This window comes from Gallus gallus, chromosome 3 (genome assembly GCF_016699485.2).
Source record: "Gallus gallus isolate bGalGal1 chromosome 3, bGalGal1.mat.broiler.GRCg7b, whole genome shotgun sequence".
NCBI lineage: Eukaryota > Metazoa > Chordata > Aves > Galliformes > Phasianidae > Gallus > Gallus gallus.
Window position 1 is genome coordinate 57,991,612 of NC_052534.1, and position 27,491 is coordinate 58,019,102.

General features: G+C 36.0%; 1 protein-coding gene across 6 annotated transcripts in view; it reads right to left on the bottom strand.

The window, feature by feature from the left end:
* The window catches only part of LAMA2 (laminin subunit alpha 2), a 336,526-nt gene that overhangs the window by 211,680 nt on the left and 97,355 nt on the right, over window positions 1–27,491 (bottom strand). For all 6 annotated transcript variants that reach the window (XM_040697911.2, XM_040697907.2, XM_040697910.2 and 3 more), the window contains exons 5-6: window positions 2,766–2,945; window positions 336–425 (exon numbers count right to left, since the gene is read on the bottom strand). In XM_040697911.2, coding sequence (XP_040553845.1) covers window positions 336–425; window positions 2,766–2,945 — 270 coding nt within the window. The remainder of the gene's footprint in view (window positions 1–335; window positions 426–2,765; window positions 2,946–27,491) is intronic.

The following is a 27,491-nucleotide window of genomic DNA, read 5'->3' on the forward strand; positions in this document are numbered from 1 at the left end:
TAGGTCATGAGTGTGCAGTCTTTTGGACTGCCTCGGCTGCAGTGAGTGAAAAGAAATTATTCTAGGCTGCATATAAAATATGTAATATAGTTGATGAAAATAAGTAATAAAGATTATATATAGAGTTATTAAAACATTAAAAAAGAGGGCAACACAAACTTAAAACTAGTGGGTCGAATATGTATGTTCTAGATGAAGAAGAAATGTAAATTCACAAAATTCTGAGGAATGTCAAGATTCTTTCTATGTTCCACCCTGTGAATAAGGCACATTTAGGGAGGGAGGGAGGAAGGAGGATGAAGAAAGAAAAGACAGAAGAAAAAAATAATACATACATTGGTCACTGGATCAAGTGGACAAGCCTTCGCATGGCCTGAGCATATGCACATGCCACCAACTGAGATATCTTTTATAGAGTAGTAATACTGTAAGACAAAACAGAAATTGAATTGCCAAGTGGATTGTAAAATGCAGGTGTCAAAGTACAGAATTCATTTCTGGTGGCAAAACCGTCAGGTCCTGTTTTACTTCTTTTTTTGATCTATTACAAACACAGTATAAAGTATAATCCAAGTTGCATGTTGGTCAACAGATTCAGGTTTAGTGAGAGAAGGGGTATAAACTGGCACAATTCCATTTGTTTGAAGCCACAACAGCCATGTCAATTTATACACACCACACACCAGATATGAACATAGGTAATACACTCAGTGGATAATGAAAATTCAAAAGCTGTAGAATTTAATCCCTTCAGAAAACATCAAAAGACAAAGGCATGGTAATGAGGAGAAAGGAAAGGTTAGGAAAAAAGTTCAGGTTAGGTAAAAAGCTCAGAATATGAACACCTTTGTTCACTTCAGTTGGGTATTACTTGGACATTCTCTGGACTGTGGAAAGAACTGCTTGTTACTTCAGAATGGCCATGGAAGAACCTTCTTTGATAAGATTTAAGTAACTTCTGACCTGCTGCTCTTACATATGACCATTTCTCTTTGGTGGAGATTAACACCCCTAACCAGAAAGGAGGTTGAAAAAGCATTTATCATAGAATCATAGAATCATTTGAAAGGGACCCTTAAAGGTCATCTAGTCCAAATCCCCTGCAATGAACAGGGAAAGCTACAGCCAGATCATGTTGCTCAAAGCCCTGTCCAGTCTGACCCCGAATGCCTCTAGGGATGGAGCAACCACCACATCTCTGGGCAACCCATTGCAGTGCCTCACCACCCTTGTAGTCATATATTATACATATTTGAAAAGCAAATGTTCGATGACATCTTGTCCACTCTTTTTCTGTTATAGTGAGAGTCCCTTAACATCTTAAAAATTTGCTAATGAAAACAAACATACGCCATTTAAAATTTTGCTGTTTCTGTGTTCAACCTATTTTTCAGATAATTAATAACTATATCAAACAAAGCAGAAACTCACATAATTCATTATTAATATTCTACCACACAGAAAATGTATCAATTATGACTACCCTTTGCTTCCTACTTGTTAGAATGCCTTCTTCTAGAGGAAAAGCTAGAAAAATGTTGCAAGTTTGAATTAGTTCTTGTTCCTTTGAAAAATATCTCTACAGCAATCTCATGAAGACCTGTCATACAGAAGCTACTGTTCTTTGTTGGTTTGAGAAATTGGTAGATTGTCCTGCAATAGGTTGTAATGAGTATATAGTGATTTTTAGAGTGTATATTGGGATCTTAAATTCAGTTTTGTGATTCTACTCACTTAGAATCACTAAATGTAAATACTTAAATAAACACATAATTTTCATGATTAGTGAGGTCAGCAATAACTACACTCAACTAAAAACAATTCTGGGTTTGTGGTACTTAACAGAATATCACATTCCAAACTTTTAGAAGTATCCTGTTTTCCATGAATTTGGAGAAAAAAATGAAAGCTACAAAAGTGGTGTGGAAGAAGAAATTTTTTCTCTTTGCAGTTATCCATCACTGATAAATGATGGTAATTAAAGCCAAGAATGCAAATTATCATAGTGGTACCCTAAAAAAACTCTCCAGAATTAAAATAAAAAGATAAACAGAAAGAAGTGAACAAAAACGAAAAATGTGGACAGGTACATGTTCCCTATAATATTTTAAAAGAATGTTTTGCAAAAATAAATAGATAAAATAAATAAAAATCAGAGGAAAAAAACAACAGAATATTATGCAGCATTGGAGCAGCAGGAAGACAGACATCTTTCATAGGAAGAAAGTATGGAATGTGGAAAGGTATTGTAGTACACACAAATAACAGTAGGGAAGATGGATATAGTGTGAGCTTAAGTATTGCATCCATTCTTTTAAACAAAAACAGGATCTAAAATTTCCCTCATAGCAACAATCATATAACAATGCCAAAAATGTGTTGCATCCAGGTAGTACTGTTACTAATACTACCAGTACCAGAAACTGTACTCAGAGAAAATATTCAAGGAATGCTAAAGGTAGCAAAGCACTGAGCAGCTGAAGAGACAGGAGGACATTAGCTAGCAGCTGCCATTTGCCAGTTATACCTGCATCAGAGTATTTACATTCAAAGGAGCTCTACGTTTACATATGTTAATAACACCATTAAGTAGAAAACACTAAACTGTGATTTCTGATATACAAAACACTGAGAAGATGAGGAAATCCTATTACTACCAGTATTTTGACATAATCGTCCAAAATGTCTTATGATTAGCAAAAGGAAGTATATAATTTCTAAGAGAACTTCTACACACATATTTCTACTGTCTTCTCAGAACTTACCCTCCTTGTAACGATGGGATCAATTTCAGTGGGATCTTTGTGTGCAAACATCATTAAATCAGCGTTTAGTGTTCGTATCCTCTGAAATCTCAGACGAATAAAGCGAGCAGAGGTGAATTCCAGTAATGTACGTGAAGGATCATCAGCACTCGGCCGTCCATTAATTAGAGAAGTGTGAATCTGAAGACAGAATTACAAAAGCAACAAGCCATTAGATGACAACAATGCTGCCATGATTATGTCACTAAATGCCATTAAAAACACTGGGTGAATGCCTTGTAAATGTAAAATATCTTCATCTATATAACTCAGATGTCTCCACAAAAATATTCCACGTACTCATTAATCCCTTTTTGAGCAAAGGACAGTCATAAGCTATAGAATAATTATAGCACAAACAGAATAAACCTGCAATGCCCTACAATAACATTAATGCTGCTGGCATTTCATTTCTTCTAACATTAAATAAATATTTTCAAGTTATTGAACAACTCTAGGGATCAAAAATCTGAGTTAAAACAATGGATACTTGGGATGGGACTCAAAATTCACCAGCGATGAGTTTGCACCTTTTACAGCAGTAGTTATCAAAAGTCTTGGACTATGTTATTTCTAAAGCCATGATAAGATACCTTCTGAAATCCTGAAAACTACAACATCTGGGTGAGATAAAATAAGCATTCATAAGCACCTTTCACTGTCTCTTCTTGCAGTATAACACTGCCTTTGAATCTCATTCTCAACGAGTTGAGTTCATTTTCTGGGTTGCAACGGTTTTCACCTAGTTTCTAAGAAAAGCTTTTAAAATTTAACAAAATGCTGTTCAATATTTGTTTTTCCAAGGATCCACTCTCCACTTACATTTTGCTTTCTATAAAGATTGTTGCCCTTTCTCTGTCTCGTATCCTAAATGCTAGAAATCTGGGTAAGTGCGCCTTGTAAATCTTTCAGAAACTCTCTGACTCCAATTGCAGCAATAAGAGTAAGACAATAAATAAATAAATAAATAAATAGGCAATTTTCTCCCTCTCCTGCCAAGATGAAACCTTTCCAGCTGATCATTGTACAACATAGAGTAGCTGTTAATCAACAGAACAAAACAGATGGTCTGCTACAGAAGAGTTCTTAGAAAAGTCCTACAAGAAGAAAAATGTCAGGTATAGCAAATATTGTTAATGAACATCTAGGAGAAGAGAGGAAAATACACTAATTTTCCTGCATTCTGAAGTGTTAAATTTTAATTGGGGCACTTTTATTACAGGCTGGTACACTGAAAGATGTTTTGGTGATGAGCTAAACAAGCAGAACATTACAATGAATAAGAGAATAATTTATTCTTCATTATGTATATGTTGCACATCTCACCTCAGCACTCCAACTGAAAGGTCAGGCCACCCAGCCGTTTTCTCTCATTGAACATAGTTGTATGCCACTGTTTCAAGAAAACAGCTACATTTAGAATGCCAGGGCATGAAACACCACACCTCTTTACTCCCTGCAGAGCAGTAGATCTTACTCGCCTGGAGGTTTGGCAGGCACTGAATAGAAGGCTTATTGAGTAACAGCTGTTTTGCGCTGTTTATGTGACAACGACTACCTTTAACCATTAGCTTTTTATTTTCATTGCCAATGGGGTAACCCTAAACCTCATCACATTCAGCATCCTGCTCCATTGTATCAGCAAAATCACACTGAGCCATTCTGCTGGGAGAAACTTTTCGTCATATCTTGCCCAGAGACAGATCAGCACCTGTGAGCTTTTTCCAGGTTATCTCTAGGAAGGAGTGATATTGCTACCTCCTCCTGAGATCATAACAACACTCTCACTTTGAACTTTGACTCAGTTTTGCTCCTGACTGCAAGTAATTAAATTAGACAGCTGGCTGAAAAGAAAAAGAATAAAATGCCATGAAAAAGACAGGGCAGAGAAAAAGATTATACCAAAACCCCTGCAGGAAGTAAAGAGAAGCTCCTGAATGAGAAATGTCTGGCTATAAGCTAGACAAAAGCATACGGCGAGCAAGGCAATTGCTCAGGTCAGCAGTGAAAATACAGAGATGAACATGCGTGGAGAGTATACTTCAAAAGAAACAAGGAGATGGTGACAATAGGTCCAGTGAAAATCAATAGATCTTTCAAAAATAAGCAGGAGTTTAGGAATAACAAATGCCTAAAACTTCTTTGCACATTAACCGGTGGGTAAGGAAATCCTTTTTTTGTTTCCTTTTTATTTATTTATTTATTTTGTATTATCACCTCCTTCCTTAAAGAGGATCTGAGAGATTCCTTTCTTGCAGGTGTGACACATCAGGGTTGTGGTCTTAAACAGAGGAATACTGAAAACTGAATGTTGATATTCCAGTCAAAGAGAAAGAATACACACAAAGTTGACAGAATGTTTTCAGTGCTTTCACCTTGTAACAACAACAGCATCAGGGTTATATGCAGCAGTCTGACTACCTTGTCAAAGTAGAGAAAAAATGAAGATTTTTGGTGTGTTTGGGGAGAAAGATGAAGGTAAAAACCCATGTACTGTAATAAGAAAGTGCCCATAGAGAGTTAAGTGTATGAATCACAGGTGCAGCTTGACCCCAAATGACACAGCTGACAAATAGCACTCATATCTTCTAATTTACTTATTTATTTATTTATTTTTAAGAGAGAACAGATTTAGTCCTAAGACATGTGTTAGGGGGAAAAAATATATATATATATCTTGGAGCAATAGTTTTACAGAATTAAGATGTAAATTAATAAAAAATTCCCCAAAGCATTTTTATTCAAAAGAGACTCCCTTTTTAAAAGGGGCTACAGATCTATCTGCCAGCAATACGCCTATTTGGCAGAGCCAACCCAAGAAATATGATAACATGCATTTATATTGTTTTTCATATCTGTGATGAAATGTTCACAATTTCATCTTAAAACAACAAATAGTCTGCCATAATTACTGAAATGTAGCAACGTCCTGCACTAAATGTGGCACATGCTCAAGTGGGTACATAAAAAAAGACACCGAGATCAGGAAATTTAAACTGGGTAGTTTTACAAAAATAAATCCACAGGGAAATTTTTACAAAGGCAAAATTATTTACTCTGTTTCTCCTCCTCTCAACATCTGTGATGAAATCATTACTTTCTCCCTAGAAACATTTGCAATGAACTTTAAGAGTGTCCAGTTAAATTGTTCCTACTCCTTGAAAAGAGAATAAGGAAGAAACTCAGTGTACCTTGGGAACATCTGTCATTAATCAGTCTGAATCATAAATAGCATTTTTAAAGAAGTTTGAGTAGAAATTGGACTTTAAATATGATTCTTTCACAGTAACACATAGTTGTTTGTCAAGAACTTACTTTCTCTTCTTACCTGCCAGCACAATCCTGCTCTTATTTGTAAGATACAATATGCATAACAGCAAGTTTTCAGTCAAACAATAACATGGCCCCTATTTTCCAAATATTTTTGAATCAGATTTGAAAACTCTTGCAGTGAACATAGCTCTCAATAGCTGTCTACCTTTACATCACTCATGTTCATTATAGTACTTCATTTATAGCTCTAAGTTCCTGCACAGACTAGTCGTATTTTCATGCAGGCAGCTAAGGCACAAATGTCCTTCACTACACATACGTATACTGCAGTATGAATCACACAGGAGTTCTACAAATAGAGTCTACCAGGAAAGCATTGATAACTTAATCCATCAATTGAGCTGCTATAATTTTGATAATTCAAGTCCCCATGAGAAAACAATCACAAATTTTCCTCAGGTTCTATGGACAGCTTTTATTTATCAATTCCAAGATGGAGGCAATCACCACTTCGGATTCTAAATGAAAGCAATATGGTTTTCAGCCCCAGAAAATTCTTCTTGAATCTGCAAATCTTCCAGGATTAAATACCAGTAAATGGAATTTGGGGGGGAAATGAGCATCCCTTCCATAACACCTAGAAGTTACCATAACAAAAGCCAAATTCCAATTTTGTAAAATCATTTCAAACAATATCTGATTTGTCAACTAATTTAACAGTCAAAACTAAACTAGGTTGCCAAGGACCACATTCCCATAACCTCTCTGGGCAAACTTTGCCAGCTCTTATCCACTTTCACAGTAAAGAAGTGCTTCCTGAAATTGGCATAGTATCTCTTGTGTTTCAGCTTGTGTCTCCTGTCTTAGCATTGGGAACCACTGAAAAGAGCCTAGCTCTGTTCTCTTTGCACCCTCCCTTTAGGTATTTATACACACTAATGAGATTCCATCCTGAACTTTCTCTTCTCTAGGCTATGCAGTCCCACTAAGACAACTTAGCCATTCTAGGTAGGAAAGAACTCCAGTCCCTTCATCATCTTCATTGGACTCTCTCCATCATGTTCATATCTCTTCTATTGAGGAGAAGAACTGAGCCCAGTGATCCAGATGCAGCCTCACTATTGTTGGGTAGAGGGTAGAAGGATCATCTCCTCTGATCTTTTGGCAATACTTTGACTAATTTTTGAACATCCATACAATAAGTCTTCCAGAAAACTGTTGAGAATGACTACAAGTTCTTTAGCCTGAAGACAATTTAATCTAATATTTAATCAGCATTTAAATATGCTTTTTTCCTGATGTTACTTTTTATCAACACTAAATTTTACATTTTTCTTTTTATGTATCACCCCCCCCCCAAAAAAAAAAAATTAAATTTGTGTTACCAACTGCTACACTTTTATTTTTTTTTACTTTCCAGTAGGCTGAACAACACAGATGCTACTAAAGATATTCAATATACATTTCAGAGAATTAGAATCTCTGTACTGTGTCAGAAGTGAGTGAACTATGGTAACCTGGGGCATACAGTAACCAAAACTACTGTAGCATGCTAAGAATAGGACAAAAGCATACTTAATCATTCCTCATACATAGTTTCTACACACTTGGTAAGCCTTGAGGGATTTCCATGAACTCAGTCCAATTTAAATCCAGATAATCTTTTGAAGTTATACCCATTATGTAATAATGATTTTCTCATCTGATTTACACATTGTAGGGGGAAAAAAATCAAAAGTCTCCTTTTGCTTATATTAAACCTAGCTCCTAATAAATTCCCAATTCTTCAATTAGAACATACAAGTATATATGGTAGACATATATATATATATATATATATATATATATGTCTACCAGATCTATTCTTTATTAGATTATTTTTTTAGGTTATTTTTAGGTTGGCACAGCTATCAATCTTCCAGTTCTGTAGTTTCCTTAGTTTCCTAAAGAAGGTTTTAAAAAAAAAACTAGTATTTAATCTGACATCCTACATTCTTCAGCTACTGAGACTGTTTTTAAGTGAGGAATGAAATAGTTACTGCTGTAATTCAATTATTTTAGACTTCACTATTATCAATTATTTCTATTCCTCTTCAGTTAACAATCCAGTTTGTGAATTCTCCAATTCCTATCCAGTAAATAATGTTTCCTGTGCAGAAACTCCCCTGACACTCTCTATAGCAAAAACTGATTCAAATCACTAATTTAGCTTTTCTGCAATGACCTTATCTTCCTGGAGTGCTCTTTGATCATCTCTCAGCCCACCAATTCTCTGACAGACTTCTTGAATCTGATATGCTTGACAAAGGATTATTTCAACTTCATACTCAGTAAGACAAAAATCTTTTTTGAATCTTTATTGTGGTTTAACATTTCATTTGCTGGAGCTTATTTTCCTCGTTATTTTTCTTTTTTTTCTCTCTTTTTTTTTTTTTTTTGTTTTGCAGAAAAGATGTGACTTCAATTCAGAAACGATGTTAGTTTACTTTTAATATCTTTTATGTTTCATTAGCTTATGGCTTAAGTATTCTGCAGTATTGTTGGAGCTACTCTTAAATGTAGCATGCATATGTTCCAAGTGCACATGATGGTACCTTTAAACAAACACTAAGGACTCTTATTTTTTGAGAAATTTTTGAGCTTTTCTATTTTTAAATTGTGCCTTGGCAGATTAAAAATATACATATATATTTTTACATCACAATTGTTAAACAGCTATACTCCTAACTAGGATCTGTGAGTTGTTCTGCACTAAATCACTTATTTACTAGCTGCACTCATTGTCCACCCTGTACCCTTGAAAATTGGCCTACTTCTTGATCCTGATAAGGTCCCAGTGGATGGCATCCCTTTCCTCCAGCGTGTCAGCAGCACCATTCAGATCAACCTCATCTATAAACTTGCTAAGGTTGCACTTAATCTCACTTCCCAAGTTACCATCAAATTCACATTCACTCCTTGTGTTTCAGCTTGACTGATTCACTACTTGACTGTAGGTTGTCGTTTATCTCCTTTGCTGATGCTCCTGAGTGATGTAGGCTTAGCTTACTTGATGCCTCATTTAAGAAAGCTCCCAGCCCTTTATCTGACACCAGCCTCTGAACCTATTCTGTAGTTGCCCATGTGGAGGTAGAAGAGCCTTCCTCCCGGAGTCAAAAGTCACCAACCAACAGGCAAAGACTGTGTCTGACTATCCTGTGCTACATTTGCCAGTTCAGGCTTCAGAGTGTCAGAAAAAAGTCAGTTAAAATCTTTGCAGTCACCACTGATGTGCAGTCTGCTGACATCTTCTTGTGGTTCTTTTGCTTAGAATCATAGAATCACCAAGGTTGGAAAAGACCCACAGGATCACCCAGTTCGGCCATCCACCCATCACCAATAGTTCTCACTACACCATGTCCATCAATATAACATCCAAACTTTCCTTGAACACCTCCAGGGTCGGTGACTCCACCACCTCCCAGGGCAGCCCATTCCAGTGCCTGACCACTCTTTCAGAGAAGTAGTATTTCCTAACATCCAGCCTGAACCTCCCCTGGCACAGCTTGAAGGCATTCCCTCTAGTCCTACCACTAGTCACACAAGAGAAGAGGCCGATCCCCAGCTCACTACAACCTCCCTTCAGGTAGTTATAGAGAACAATGCTCGGTATCAAAAATCCCCAACCAGAGCAAACTTTTTACAGACAGGGACACTATTTCTTTATACAAAGAGCCACAGAGGTGACAAGATGCATCCTCTCCTATGAGGAAAGGTTGGGGGAACTGGGCTTGTTTAGCTTGGAAAAGAGAAAGCTCTGGGGAGATCTCATTGTGGCCTTCCAATACTTGAAGGGAGCATACAAACAGGAGGGGGAACGGCTGTTTACAAGGGTGGATAGTGACAGGACAACGGGGAATGGTTTTAAACTGAGACAAGGGAGGTTTAGGTTAGATATTAGGAGGAAGTTTTTCACACAGAGGTTGGTGACGCACTGGAACAGGTTGCCCAAGGAGGTTGTGGATGTCCCATCCCTGGAGGCGTTCTTGGCCAGGCTGGATATGGCTCTGAGCAGGCTGGTCTAGTGGTTGGTGACTGCACATAGCAGGGAGGTTGAAACTCAATGATCATTGTGGTCCCTTGCAACCCAGGCCATTCTATGATCCTCACACAGGAGGGAGTCAAGGCCCCTGCTGTAGTGGGGTAGTTGCCCCAGACAGTGCTTAAGATTGTGAACAGAAGTGTGTCATCAACATTGCTGATCACACACATTGTTTCTACTTCACCTTCTATGCACCTTCCTGCATGAATGGACATGCACACACTTTTTATTAACACACTTCAACAAATTAAAGAATTTTAAGCATGCACTATGTTCTCTTCCAAATATAAAATATCCACATACGAATCCAAGTGCTGTATTTTTTTATTTTTTATTTTTACTTGGAGCTTTGGTATTTGAACTTAGTTACTTTATCAAACAGTTTGAATGCAGTCATTTGTAGGATATAAAGAAAACCTAGATACATAGCTGCATGCCATGGAATTACGTTCCCTTTCCTTACAAGAAAACTGCATCAATAGTCAGTATGCTTTCCATTGATACACATCAATGTACTGTATGTTCAATAAACTAAGACATACTTCTTTCATAATATTCACGGGCAACTTAGTGAAATTTGTTGTGTTGATGTAGCAGGAACATCAGTTCTTCACAACAATTTTTGCCTATTAGTGGTCAAGAACTCACTTTAAGTACTCATTAGATTATTTTAGCTATCATATCAATACTGTGGGCAGTGTAAGTCAGTAGTCTGAATCTAAAATGTTTTCAAGAAAGGTCAGTTTCTCACTTAAGTACATCAGAAGGCAACATAAAGGAGAGAAAAGCTTCTCTCCTACATAAAAAGACTTCCTACTTGTTAATCAGCAGTTAAGATGACATAAATCAGTCTTAAAATTATTTAAAGAGAACAGTACTCCATGATTTACATTCTCAAGTTACGCAAGCACATTAATATGAAGATGAACAATACTGAATATCAGTTCTCTACAGGTGATTCAGTAGTTCTTATAATTTTCCTACCTAATACTGGCTTTAATTATCTGTTGCAGATAGCTCATTTGCAGTAGATTTAAAATTGCTGTTGATTAATTAATCTCTTGGTGTCTTATATTAATTCTCTACAGACAAACATTCTGTTTTCTTAGTGCAAGTGCTAGCCTAGTTGGTTTCAAAGCTAGAATAGTAGATGAAAGTATATGCCAGAAATCATCATCCTGTTTCTCACTGTAAATATATAGTTTAAAACTATGTATGAGAAATAGTGTAATTGGCAAAGTTTTCTGTAGCTCTACTAAATATCTCACTGTCTTAATTTATTAATAGTTTAGTAAGGGAAAGCACATCTCTATTCTGTGCCTTGCTAATGAGTAAAAGAGCTGCTTGAAATACAGTGCTTAAACTTGCATTAAAATGTCAAGGGCTATGCATATCAAACTCTATCTCAACTAACTAATTCCCCCAAAGAATACAGACAAATGTCAGTTTAATGAACTGTTTAGCAAATACTATTGTGTCATTAACAAGTATACTCTACATCTTAGGCTAAATGAAGCTTCATCTCTTCAGTTCTGATTAATGCATTGTTGTCATTTTACTGTTTCCAAGCTCACCTGAAACAGATATTGTTTATTCTAGCCACTGCTTTTGTACTGTTCCAATAATTCTCAGGCTTGTCATTTTTGGACAAGAAACAATTTCTCAAAGACATCATCTTGCATGCTTTTAAACAGACTGTTCATTGTCAGAACAATAGTTATTTATAAATGATAGAATAATAAGGGATTTGATTATTCTGAGAGTAAATTGTCATTTCAAGATTTTATTTTCTTTTTGTTACTGCTTTAACTAAGTGAAGCACTACATCAGCAACAGCTCAGAATAGCACAGCTCATAAATGATTCAGACAACATGGTGTAAGGCCTGGAATAATGCACTTTAACGCAGCAATGATTGTTTATATTCTGCTGGCTTTTCAAAGTGTAAACACAAATGAAACGGCATCTCCTCACATCGTAAAGATGTATCTTGTGCTTAGTAATAAGATGGCTGCAGGAACATTCTCAAAGATGAAAAATACCGAACCAGTATTTTTAAGTTTCTATGAACTAGAATTAGTACTAAGTTATAGGTTCTTAAACACACGGCCACAGGCCTAAAGTAAAATGGTATGTTATAGTAAGAGGACATCTTCCCATTATTATGTAGGTCACTCCAAAATAGTGCCTCCTCTATTTCCAAGAAAACTACAACAGATACAAAGAACACAATACCAGTATGCGAAAGAGTAAATTCTCAGTTACAAAACTCTAATTTGCAACAGTCATGACAATTGGCTATGCATTTTTGCCAGCAATGACCAAAAGCCCACACAATAGTCTCATAAAATCCTGTGTCCTCAGGGGAAGTGACCCACTGCCACTACTGGTGAAATACACCACTCACTGCCTCACTGTGTTCACATCCATTGTTTGGCCTCCATAAACGTTCAGCAACATTGATGAATGTCACACAGCAACATGTAATGGAACATTGGTGGGAAGGTTCAGCCCCACTGCCATACCACCAACATATGCTCCTGACGTTGTCGGTCAACATAAGAACAAGAGGCATCACTTTCAGAGCAGCCCTCATAATTTCTCATATTATCTGATTATCCTGAAAACTCATGGCACTTTTCACTAGACTTGTTCCTGAATGAGGTGTACTGTGAAGTGTGTTGTGAAATTGCAGCCAAATTCTAGCCTGCACAGAACAGAGACCATCAGAAAGAAAATCCACAGGAATTTTTGCAGCTGTAAGCAGTTGCAGCAGGCTGCCAAACACAACAGCTGATGTAAAAGGGTGAGAATGCGAGGATTTAATCTGTTCCTGAAGGAAGGGCAAGGGTTTCAGGATATAAAAATAATTCTGTTAAAAACAGTAAACAAGTACATCTGCTCCTCAACATTATCATTAAATAAAATGAAGTGATATGCTTTACATTACTTCTGCATTCTTGTTTTGAATGAGAAATCTGAAGACTTTTGAACTGGGGAAACTGAAACAAAACTTTATTATTATTTTTTGCTTTAGTCATATATGTGATAAAGCCCATTACAACTGGTAAAAGCTGTGTCATGTCATTTGAAACACACACTGTAGAATACTTCTGAAAACCAGACAGGATACCTTTGAATGGCAATCATACAGTGCCCTTAAAAATATTTATAATGCCTTACAAAGAAAGACAAAATAGGATATTGAGGTGTAAAATAAAAGAAACTTCGGCTCCTCTCCTATTCCTAACCTGATCTTCTCAAACTTGAAAATATTTTACAGGAGCTAAGAAAAAAAAAATCAGGAGGAAAAAAAAGAGTAGAGAATGAATTAAAAAGTAGAGAAGATGAAAGAAAACAGGTGAAGTTTGTTGTTGTTGTTGTTGTTGTTCATTGCTCCTATGAATAACTGTTGTAAAGATACAAAAATAACAGCATTTACTTTTGCTACAGAAACTAAACTTGGCAGGGTTTTGTCAAACTCTAAGCTACTTGGGTTTTTCAGATCTCATTTACTGAAAATAATGATTTGTATAGTAAGTGAGCTTGCTTTTTTCCTTTGTCACATCATGTTTTCACCATTCCTTTCCCCACTTAATCACCTGTTGCCAACCAACCCCAGACCCTAAACATTAAAATAGCCAGGGCATGTTACACCAAATATATAATTAGCCCAATTTCCTGTCTCTAAAAGCAGCCAGTATGGATGCTTTGGGAAATAATGCCAGTTAAGGATTTTTTGCTCCTAGTACACATTTCTCATATTCTGACAACCTGCAGCCTCAACACATCTTAAACAGGAGCATATAATTGAATTTTTAAGACCAGTTAATGAACTTAATTCCCATGAAATTGTTCAACAGATTTGGATCTCATTTAAACTTTGGGCACTACTGATTACATGGCTTAGTTTATTCTGTGCAAAAACTAGTGCATTTATTGTTTTGAAAAAGTCCCTGACCATTTCACATCTAATATTTCATTCCTGATTTAATGATTTCTCACACAAAAACGTGTTCCATGGCTCTCACCCTTTTTTTCAGTATTTCCTTGTATTACTAGACTTTTTTTTTTTTTTTTTTTTAAGTGGGGAGAGGGGAATCCCTCATAGAATTCATAAAATGAGCACGCAGATTAGGACGTATAAAATGTTACAAGATTCTTGGTTTTGCAAATGATTATTTTTTTTTCTTAAAAAATAAAGTTTTATTTAAGTTTTGGAGACAAGTGTGTGTTGAAAGGATTTTTGGAGAATGTTTCAAAGATTTCCTTTCTAAGTGGAAGTAACTGATTGAAAACCCTCTCTATGCACACATGCAAGAATTATTATTTTTTCTTACATAACACGTAGCATTTATCAACACTGCATTTTATATTAATCACAGTCAAACAGATCCTGGAACAGCTTACGCAGTAAAACTAAAAATGTAATTTTTCCCATTATATATCTTAAAACCTTATTCACCTTATTAAATCATTTTCAGATTAGTTGTGGATAGATTGACTGTGCTGTTACCTTCCTCTAGATGAACATTTACTCCTTCATTTCCTATCTTCTAAGTGATAAGCAAATCAGTATTCTGTCCTAATTCAGGATATTGTGATTTCTTTAGACTTTTGATAAATTATCTTCTCAAGAACCATTGGGTTAGTCACTGGTCTTGAAAGGCTGTATTGATGAGACCACTCCTATCTGTATACCTCTTGTTTTATTCAAACACTTCAATAGATGTGAGAATAGAAGAAAACAGAGAGTTCACTGTTTTCTTGTTAGTTGCTCTCCATGTTAGAATTTATCCATGTGCCTCCTAAATTTTAATCTTTTATTCTTCTATTAGTTTATTTGACACAAAAAGAAAACTCAGAGTCATTGAGAAACATTTCAGAAGAACTGGTTCACTTAACCATTTTTCTGCTATGGCTAACCATGCTAGTAATTCATATAACACCTTCCGTACTTTCCTTTTGTACTTTTGAACAAAAACTTCTATACATTCTATACTTCCCTTGGAAGGTCCCTCAACATCTTCTAAAACAAAGAAATGCTCTACTGTAACAAGTTCTTCAGTAGGGAGCTCAAGGCACAGGTGGTGTACTTACTGACCTTGGCACTCAGAGGACTGTATTAAATTTCAATATCCCCTCAGCTTTATTATTCTAATGTGCTTTAAAAAGCTTCTCATATTTTTCTTGGTTTGTATTGATAGTATTGTGGTTTTCCTAAATTCTGCTTGCATTGCAGTGATTTTATATTAATTTGCACCAATCCTAAATTTCTTGCTAGAGTGAGATTTTGTATATGCTGTTTTATTTCCTTTCTAATATCTTATATACTGATACTTTATTCTTACATATACATATATTTTAGATAACCTAGGATTTTTTTTTTTAAATATAAGTAGCATGCATAAACTCATAGTTGTTTAAGTAGAAAAATACAATGTATATCCATCTTAAGAGATGCAATGCCTGTATCTGCAAATTTTCTTGGAACAAAATCAAATATTGAGAATATGACACCATTTTCACAGAACAGCCTTTAAATAAAGCATTTTACACTAGCCTAGTTTACACTCATCTCACAGAATTTAGCATTCCTTCCTTTATTGTAAGTTTGTCAACTAGACAACTTCCTGTAGTTTCATTTAAGAGCACTCCAAATCATTTTCTGCTCCATCAAGACAGTTTGCCAGCCTATGGGAAGCTATCTGTAGTTTACTTTTTTCATCACAATGTTTATGCTTGCCTTCATCTTTGCTTTTACAGCTTCTTTAGTTCCATCACCTTGGTTATGTGGCAGTGTAGTCCTAAGGTTTTATTTTTATTAAAACTTGAAATATCAGTTCTGTCAGACACAGAGTTGGTTGCTGATACAATTTGTTTACTCACACAAACTGGCTCAGTGCTTTTCCTATCCCTTTCATCTAGCTTCTGGATTGCTTTCAAAGAATTTGTACATTTGTATTGCACTGTCTCATTTACTACCCTTCTATTGATTTGTTGTGATACTTATTTAAAATGAAAACTCCAGATGAACTATACTATTTGGATTTGATTTTCATCTACACAAACTCCTTCGCACTGACAATAAAGCATGGGTGGTCGACCTTTTGGTTTGCCTGGGCAACACTAAGTGAAGAGAAACTGTCTTGGGCCATGTAGGTTGCTCCAAAAGCAATGTCTCCTATTTATTTCCATGGAAATGACAACAACTACAAAGAACACGATAACACTGTATGACTAAATTCTCAGCTACAAAACACTGAATTTCCACACAGTCTCCACTGGCGGCTGCAATTCTCAGTGAGCTCCCAAAGTATTCTGTAGGGCTATATGATTAAATTTTTCTATTCCTATACTTCATCCTTCAGAATAGTTGTTCACAAATGTACATACTGCCAAAAAAAGATGACACAAGTAAGGCATGGTTGCAAAGCGAGGGTTATTTCTCTCTGGTAAGAGAAGGCTTACTAAAGTCTGGCAAAGAGACATGACCAATTTTTAATCACAATTCTACACACTCCATTTAAATATGCAAAAGTAATGTATTTACATTGAATGCAAACTTAGTCACAAATGAACTGAAACATTGATGTTTTTTCAGCAATCTTAAAGCCTATTCTCAAATTTGTTTATCAAAACAAAGCACAGCTGCATATTTTTGCTGTTCACAGGCCTGTGTTTACCCAATATATCAAAATCCATAAACTTCTTTGCATTACATTGAGTTGGCACTGCACTGCACCTTCCCTGTGTTCTGGTTTCAACCCAGATAGAGCTAATACCGCTCTGGTGTTCAGTTGGTGCTGAGGGGCCGGGGTGGGCCACTTGGTGGGGCAGAGGCAGAGCTGTTGCCATGACGGCATGGGGCTGGGGTCAGCCACAGCATCCATGTCCAAGCTGGGGGACTCAGGCTGGGGACATGCTTGCATTAAAATCATACCTACATTTGACCTTAGGTTGATCTATTTTTATGTCTCTTCTTCAGGGAGATTTGATTGATCAAAATTATTTCTCCATGTAGTTTACTTGGAGTTTAGCAAATCCTATCTTTTTAAAAACCACTTTTTTTTTTCTTTTTTGACAATATAAGGTTTTATTATTTTAATACTAGATTTTATTCATTTAAGTAACAAGCATTTACAGGATTTCTCCCAGACCATGGTTGTAAGTTACCTTACAAACTTTACTGTACTTTCTTTCTCATCTTTGCATCTCCCAGTTGCTTATCATCTTTTAACAAGTCTGCAAGCCCTTTGGCCCCTAAACTAATTAAAAACATGAAATAAGCTATTATTTTAGTCATTATTAATGAGATAGCAATTACTCAAAGTAAACAAGCTACTCAGAAAGTTGTGTTGCATTTTCTTGTCTCAGGATGAGTCATTCTACAAAAAAAAAAAAAAAGTGCAATAGATGGCCAAAGTAAATAAATGTTTGGGATTTAAACTCTTAGTAAAAAATGATTACAAGTAGTACTTCATTGAAATACTTTCTATTAAGTATTTCAGTTATGTGGACAAGGTCTTCAAGTATCAGTACCCCCACCCCCAAGACAACAATCTGCTGAGGACCTTCATTTCCCCACTGTCAAGTGCAATAAAAGAAAAAAAACTTACTGAGTTATGAAATACACAGTGTTGCTTCTCTCCTGGAATCAAATCCACCACTGTCCAAAAATCAGCTACCAGACCCAATAAGAAGGCATATTTGGATCATTACAAGCAAATGACGTGACTTAGGCGTATTATTTCCCTTTGCAACACTAAAAGAGCACGTTGAATTAAAAAACTGTGCACAGTCCTCCTCACATAATTTGGAAAAGCTAACAGAGATCTATATAAAGAGTAGTAGCTCTCACCTCGTCAGTAAGGATTGCAATCAATAAATGATGGATTTTAAAGAAAAAGATTATTCAATCAATTTGAAAGACTGTCATGTATAATATATACTTTGTACACTGTCACTTTATTGCATTTTAAGTCCTATGATTCAGACAGTCCTTTTTTTTCTTTTTTCTTTTTTTTTTTTTCTCCATCTCTCCCAGAAATCACAGAAGACACAATCTTCTTCTTAGGGGACACAAGATATGTCAAGATAGTAAAGTAGAATATCTGACTACAGAAAAGAAATTCTTATTCCACCTTGGACCACAGAGATGCACCAGTGAACATCCTCTGACTTCTTTTTACAGTAATGACAGATTGCTGTGTTATAAATAGATTCAACAATTGTTTACTCTTTGGTACACAATGTAAAAGCACATTATACATTTTATGTGCATTCTGTTTCCCGTAATACTAAACATCAGAAACTCAAGCTCAGTACAAACTGTCAACCTGAAACTATTATATTTCCCATTTCTCAGGTAAATATTAATAGCAAATATTATTAAAATGCAACTAAATTACTGACTTACTAGCTTAGTTTTGTGATATTTGAACAAAATACTGCAAAGACTGTTCTCATAATAAAATCATTTAAAGTTGACTTAAATTTTAGATGCTTTCAAAAGTTTTCCAATACTATTGCATTTGTGTGTCAAATGTTTACACTGTTCTTTCTTGTCACATATATCTACAAATGCATGTTAGGAAATGCTAATCAATGATTTTACATTATAGAATCAGAGAATATCCTGACTTGGAAGAGACCCACAAGGATCACTGAATCCAACTCCTGGCTCCACACAGGACCACTCAGAATTCAAATCCTATGTCCACAAGCACTGTCCAAACTCTCCTTGAACTCCAGCACTCTGGGCCACGCCTACTGTCCTTTAGAAGCCTGTTCCATGCCCACTGCCCTGTGAACAACCTTTTCCTTACATCCAACCTGACTCTTTTGTGACACAGCTCCATGTTGTTCCCTTGAGTTCTGTCACTGTCATCAGAGAGCAGAACTCAATGCTGCCCCTCCACTTCCCTCCTGAGGAGCCATGAGGCCCCCTCTCAGCCTCCTCTGCTCTGGGTTGAACAAACCCAGGGACTTCAGGTACCCCTCATACATCTTGGTCTCTAGACCCTTCACCATCTTTGCAGCCCTCCTTTGGAGGCTCTCTAATAGTTTCATGTCCTCCTCATATTGTGGTCCCCAAACCTGCACACCATGCTTGGTGTGAGGCATCACAACAGACAGTTACCTCTTCCGGCTGACAGCGCTGGCAGGATACAGTTGTTCTTTTTTGGCTGCCAGGGCTTACTGCTGACTCAAATTCAACTTGCTGTGAACCAGAACTCTCAGAACACTTTCCACAAAGCACCTCTCCAGCCTCTTGTACTCCAGGCTGTACATGCATTCAGGGTTTCCCCATCCCAGGTGTATGATCTGGCATTTGCTCTTATTAAAAAACTTCATGTGATCGGTGACTGCCCAGCCCTTCAATTTGCCAAGAACTCTCCTCAAGGTCGCTCTACTGACAAGGGAATTGACAGTTCCTTCAATTCAAGCATCAATAATTTTGTAAAGCAATATAGCATTGTGTACATAGAATACACAAAACTTTCCCATTTATTTGGAAATTATTGGTTAAATATTCTTGCCTTCAGATAAGCTACTTAGGTTTAGTATTACTCAATCAAATGTAAAAAAAAGAAAACAAATCAACAAATTAGTTGTTGATCTCAGTCCAAACCTCAAATCTGTCTTACAACTTCTGTATAACCACCATGAAAGAAATGGTCTAACTTAAAGTTTTTAAAGCAGCTGAAAGCTTATGTCAGAACTCTTGAAGACAATTCATATTCTAACCCTTCTTAGCAGGCACAAATATCTTTTCAGGCTAAGTTATACCTTCCTTCAAAACACTCAAAAAAGGAAATTCACAAGTAGAAGTTACAAATTCACAAGTAGAAGGCCATTATTTCTCTGAGACCAGTCATACACAGCAAGGTGATATCCACATCCACAAGCCAATAGGACTTCCTGAATCTGCTGTCATCAAGTGTGCATGATAGAGAAGCAAAAAAAAAAAACAAAAAAAAACAAAAAAAAAACAAACCTATTAAAAAGGGCTAAAGGGAAAGCAATGTGTGTCACAATCCAGAACATTAAGCGGTGACTGTTTAATGAGTAAAGTGGAACACTAAATTAAATTAGACAAAAATTCTTAACCAATCAAACTAATCCAAAGGATACGGACTTTGTGGAAAGTTCTCTAATAACAAGCATCCTTTATCTAAGGATTCTGTTGGCAGTTCACATTACTACTCACAGTAAAATACTAATTGTGCAAGTAAAACGGAAAAGGAAGATGAGAATAATCCTATCCTGGTGGGGACAGTTCTAAAGAAACTAGACTTACGATCTTCTACAAAATGAAGCTATGCCACCTAATTACACAGTTTGACCCAGAGTCTGCTAACAACCTGGGAGGCAGAGCATACTCTTGGGTGCAAGGACTGCATCTGAAGCTTTCTTTTGCATTCTGGGCAAAATGATCATCAAATCTCCCATTCATTTTTGTGCAATTTCTTTTCATTGGTTCTGCATACTTTTAAAAAAAAGATGACAACAAAATGTTTTCATTTTGGAACAATTCATATTGTTCAAAATCAAAACTTCCTATTCACTGTTTTAAAAAACTGGAATAGTTTACGATTACTGTTACTGTCCCTGTTCAGATGTCCAGTTAAAAAGTTGTTCACAGAACCACATTTTGGAGTTTCTGATTCTGGCTTCATTTATCACTCTATAACAACAGTCTTTGCTTAAACCACAACACTGGAAGAACCATTTTAAATTTCTGTACAGTTTTGTCCACAAAGACTAGATTATTTTCTAGTTTTTTTTATCACCCCCTTTTTCTGCAACATATCAATAAAATACTGGTGCAGAAAAATATGCCACGACTTCAAATGATCTAAGGAAAAGTACAGAGATGCATATCAATATAGGGAAATTAAGCTAACTCATGCAAAATGCCTTGGGTGATTCAACTGAGGAAAAGGAGGGAGATATTACTAGCATTACTTTTTACTGAATAGTTCCTCTCTATACAACACACAATTGAAAACAAAACCTTAACACTATAATTCTTTGGGAATTGGCAGATTATTATTCTGCAATAAAAACAAGAATTCTGGATACAAATTGGGCTGCTGAGATGGCCAAGTGAAAAATAGTAACTATAAAAATAGCATCAATACTGCTATCTAAAAACTTGTTCAAATCACTATAGCATCTATATGATCTCTTACTAGGAAAAAAGTCTTAACATTTTCTGTCTGAAATGGAATACACTGCAGCTGTGTACTTTCAAGAATTCTGATCCTCTGCCCTCTTACTGTTGACAGTCTCAGACTCAGATTAGATCTAGTTATGGGAAGAAGGGGAGAACTGGACTTAAAAAGTCATTTGCAAGTCATTTTTTTCTCACCTTCCTTCTCTAGGAATCACTGAGACCATATAGAGCAGGACAAGCAATATGGTATTAAAAGAAGAAAACTAGCAAGAGAATGTTGGGAAGCAGCAGAGTCCAATGCTCCCATCATCATTGGTCTGACATTAGCCTAGCGGACAGAAAATTACTGAGGGCATAGAGAAAGGCCAAGGGGAGCTGAAATATACAGCACAAAGAGGTATTTAAAAAGGAGCAGAGGAACAGCAATCAAGTGGTATGTCAAGTTAAGAAAACAACAAAACACTATTGCTAAGGATCTTGTTGCTATTTATCTTCTTTACATGCTTAGTACACCCTTTGAATTTCCACTTGACTGAAGAAAGTAAAGACTAATGAATGTGTGCACATGGCCTTTTTAACTGTAGAAACAGTGTTTTGTTCTTTGATTTCACATTTACATTGTTACCATTACAGAAGCAGCAGAATGTTAAGCGTTTGAAGGAGCAGCACAAGCATCACCTTTGATGGCAATATCATTCTCACCACTTCAATAATAGCAACAGGAAAACTCATTTGTGGAAAAGGAAGGAGAAAGGTTACTTAACTCCCACCATAACTCCCTAGCTTTAGTGCTAGTGCAGGCTATGTCAACATAATAGACAGGAAGAACTTCCTTGCTAAAAACAGAGAACCTTATGTTATGCCGTCCACACAGAAAACACCTGCCAATTTCTTTTAGTCTGTAACTTTGAACCTTTCTGAATACAGAAATACTATGATGCAGTTCTACTAATCAATAATCAGTCATTCCAAAAATACTTCAGAAGCATGATGTATTTAGTGTTAGCACCTCCCTGGAAATACTGCCAAGTACTTTCCATTTAACATTAGTTATGGTCAATAAAAAAAAAAAAAAAAAAAAAAAAGAGAGAGAGAGAAAAAAACTGAGGAAGCTGAACTGAAGTGAATCTACTACCTAGTATTCTCTTGGCTCAGGAATTCTTGTGTGAAATTTTCCCTCACCAAATTCTTTAAAATAAGCTGCTAGTTCTATGGCTCCTCATGATGAAAACATGACCTTTCGTGGACTGAATTCTTTGACAAAACAAAGTTGAGGTTTTATGCTGCAGAAATCTTAGGAAAAAAAAAAAAGTCTTGTGAAGGCCAGCACAGATATGGGTGAACACTCAGAAAAAATAGAGATGAAACAGTTAAATTAACACCAAGCATCACTTTGGAAGTAGAGTCATGCTTATGATATTTAAACAGACACGTGAGGCACAAAACAGTCAATATAAATGGTATAGCCAGCATAAAATGCTTATTTCTATCTATTCAAATACCTGCACCACATTCACTGCTTTGGCATCTCAGTCCTTTAAAAACTGTATTAAAGTGAGAAAAGAATAATTGTCAGAGAATACTACAAAGTGAAGAATTAAACTGAAAACAAAAATGACTTTAAACAAGAAAGTCATAGAGGAAGTACATATGAATTGGTGAAAAATATCATACAGAGTTAAATAAGGACGGAAAGATCTCTAAAAGAAAAAAAGGGAAGTGAGAATTTTAGCACTCAGAGAGGAAAAGGAAGCTATTGAGGCATGAGTCGTACAGAGTTTAATACAGAGTTTACTATCTTTTCCTGGGGAAATCATTAGACTTTAGTGAGCAACAATATTCAGCTGAAATCCAAAAACAGCAAGTCAAAAGCAAGTATGCATGAAATCAAAAGCAGAAAACAATTAGACCACTATAAATCCATGCACATCTCAAATTCTGCTCCCTCATCTCATATTCTTCCTGGAAAACAAACAAACAAACAAAAACTTAGAGCAGCACAAGATGACGACGAAATAAATGGAATAACTTTTATATAAAAAAAAAGTCTGGTAGGACCCTTCAGCCTTGAAAATAGTTGATTTAAGTATAAATCTGTAAAACGTCACAAAGAAAGCAAATACAGATTGAATGTTTACAAGTTCACTTTGTTGCTCTTCTAATAGAAGAACTTGAGTTCATCAGAGGAAAACATGGAACTAAGAAAATGAAATGAAGAGAGATTTTTTTGTAAAGCAAACACATAGAATTAATTGCCATAGAATATTGTGAATGCAAGAACTCTGGAAGGACCTGAGGTGGAGAAGTATTTGGAATATGGATTCACTAGAAGTATGATTTCCACATCAAGATGAGGAAATCCCATGAACTGACTAAAGCTGGATATAAAGTACAGCTCTGATGTATATTATTACAAAATCCTTTTCTTGTGCTCTGCTTGCCCAGAGAGCCTGTGGAGTGTACTTCCTTGGAGACCTTCAGAAGCTACCTGGATGTGATCCTCAGCAACCTGCTTGGGGGACTTCCTTGATCAGGGTTTCTACCAGATGGACCCAGAGATTCCTTCCAATCTTAATCATTCTGACGTTGTCCAAAAATCTCCAAAATAGTGCAGACATTGTTAATATTTTCCTCCTTGACTGCAAGAAAGTTAAGCTGAATATGCTCCCAAAGAGAGTCGAACAGCATAAAGAAGTTTCAGTTACTAAATAAGTTACATGTCAATTTAACAGGATAGAAATCAAATGCTATAGCACATATCAGTATACATTAAGTTAGAAACTGATGCTCAGAATCCAATTATAAAAATGTTTTGACTATAGCAATATTTTTTCCCTTTCTGCATATATTTTCTTTCTTATATCACACAATAGGGTTCCTGCTTGAAAAGCAATAATAAGATTATTATTTTGGTGATCTACATCTCCTGTTATCTTTAAATGAACAAACATGAACCTTTTTGGGTGGAGTTCAAAAACACATAGGAAGGATTTCAACACTGTTGTCCTGTTCACCTAGTCTCTACAATAGAATAAAAATCAAATACATAAGCAAGAAATCAAAACTGCATAGAAGTATTAACCTGAGCAAGAACTTAAGAACACCTTGCATCTGATAATACTGGCACAGGGCAATATTATCTCCATGACTCTCCTGAGAAATTTTTCCATTAGCTATACCCACACACTTAGAGCTAAGTTTTTTGAATGAAAAGTATTGCTCATTTTCAGCTAATTCAGCTTCTACTATCTTAATCCCTCCTTCTCACATTAAATCCTCCTACCAAACTGGCAGATCATGCTCAGTATCTGTAACATATGTAACCTAAGCTCCACCCATGTCCATTGATATTCTACTCACAGGAAGGAAAGCATTTCTTCTGCTCATGAATTTATGTAACTACTGTGCAACTATAATAACTACAATTATTGAAAAACTCTTTAATTATTGAAATATTCTGTCAGCACTCCTCTATGCATTGAGGCTCACATGGACTAAACAGTCAATTGGCTACTCCGATTAAGATTTTATGGTGAGAGAATTCAAACATTCCTCCTGGCTTTTATACTTTCAGAAAACATTAATGTGAAGAAATTCAGTGTTTTCCAGAATATTTGGGATTTTTTTTTTTGTCTTGACTTTTAAAAGCAACTGCTTTTTAATGAGAAAAGTTAAAAACTCTTCTCCCTGTCTTCACTGGATTTGACTCATGTCTTTTTGCACAGCATCTCTGTATGCTTGAAGAACGCTTTTTCTGTTTTACTTACTATCCATTGTCTATCAAACCACAGTCAGGCAGAATACTTTCTAACAAGTTATAACAGTCAACTTGAGCACCTGAAGTCATTAGAGGGTCCAGTTTGGAAACAACCCAAGCAAGAGGGGAGATTCTCATGCATCAAAGCACAAACGCATGCTAACTCAAAAAGTGTTTACTAAAGAAATCTCTATCTACCTCACAGAAAATATATTAACAAGTATACAGTTTGTTTATTCACATGTGGCAGAAAAGTTGGTTAGGCTAAATTGAAGATAAATCATATACTGTGTGTGTGTGTTCTTGCTTGTTGCTAAGTTGTGTCCAGAAAAGAGAATGCTTGCTGTGCAAATGCTGACACTAATAAAAGCCCAAATTATTTTGCTTAAAATAACCTAATCAATCAGGTCACTGACTGAAATTTTAAATGAAAGTATACATGAAAAGAATATTTTTCTTTTTCATAGACAACAAATCTTAAAGCAAGTGAACATAGATTTGGTTTTTGAACTGGTTTGCTGACAGCTCCTTCTGCAGTTCATCGAGCTTCCTGAGTAGATATAAGAATTGTGTGTCTAAAATAGCTCAAGGTTTTTGAAGGAAAGGAAAGGTGCATAACACATTTCATAACTCCATCAGTCTTACAAATTCTCTGTAATATCTGATGAATAGAACAGAAATAAATGATATGCAAATGTGGTTCCACTGGAAGACCAGGAGCCAAGAAATATCTCCTCCAACACATTTACAAGTTAATCCGGAATAGATATGAATTGCTTTATTTTTTCATATTACATTTTTGAAGAAACGTGAAAGAATTATTCTGTGCTAATGCAATGTCTTTTACAAGGCTATCTATAGCTACATCAACAGCTAAATATAGCGCTGTGCTTGTGAAAGAGCTATTGTTTAAAATGTAGGATGATTAATTCATGTAGCATTCCTCTGGTCACAATAGAAGCAAAGCTTTGGAGTTTTAATTTCAATATATTTTGTCTCTATTAGGGTGATATCTCAGATAACATGTGAGGTATGATTAATTTAGAGTGGCTTAAATCATATGTTTTTCACAGACTATGCTTGTATATAACAGTTCCACTCTTCTGCATGGAACTGAACAAATGAATTCTTTCCTCCCCTTCAGGTCTTCCTGTTTAAGGAAACTGTTAAGCAGAAGCTTACTATTTATTAGGTTCAGGGCAGAATGCCAACTCCAGCACATAAAGACAAGCTGCAAAATGATTAATTGCTCACTTAAGATAGGAATTAACTTCTACTCAAGTCAACTTTTCCATTAAAGTATATTTAGATATATCTTATATACCGTTCAGCTCTGACAATGAAAATACAAGGAAGCTCTGGTTAAACCAACAGACCGCAGACTAGTGAAATCCACATCTGTGTGCAAGAATGACAATTACATCATGGATTTATGTTATAGAAACACTTGGGTTAAGAAGAACCTTAAAGACCATTCAGTTCCAACTCCCTGTCTCAGGCAGGTTTGTCACCCACCAGATCAGGCTGTCCTGAGCCCCATTCGACCGGGCCTTAAATGTCTCCAAAGATAGGGCATGCACAGCTTCCCTTGGCAAACTGTACCAGTGCCTCACCAACCTCTGATTGAAAAATGTTTTCCTCACATCTAATCTAAATCTCTCCTATTATAGTTTAAAATTCTTTCCACTTGTGCTATCACTATCTGCATTCAAGTGATACATGCACAAAGTACTTAGAATATCTTCTCCTAGATGTGCAAGTGATTTAGGGTCTGATTATCTACACAAGCACACTTTGGACCCAAACTTACAACATTTTTAAGTGTATTAGGAAAATATTTTCCTTCAAAACGGTGTTTTTACGTTTTTGCAGCTGGCGTTAGAAATCATTTGTGAATATAAACATAGAATATATATCCATATCCGGTACTCAAAAATACATATAACAATTTTGCATGTGAATATTTCTTTGCATGTAGAAGAAAAAAGGAGAACAAGTTTGTATGTCTTTACTTGAAGATAAACCATTAAAGAAATGGAACAAAAATTCAACAGAAGGATAAATATTGAGGCTAAAATTTCACATAGCATCATTAAACATCAAAGAATCTTTAAACAAATATATTCCCCAGATCTAAAACACATTTAAGTCATAGAATTACAGTATCCTTAGAGTTGGAAGAGACCTTAAAAGGTCATCTAGTCCAACCCCCTTACAATGAATAGGGACATCTATAGATAGATCAAGTTGCCTAGTGGCTGGTCCAGCCTCATCTTGAAAGTCTCCAGGGACAAGGCATCTACCACATCTCCGGGCAACCTGTTGCAATACCTCACCACCCTCACTGTAAAAGACTTCTTCCTTACATCTAACATAAATATACCATCTTCAAGCT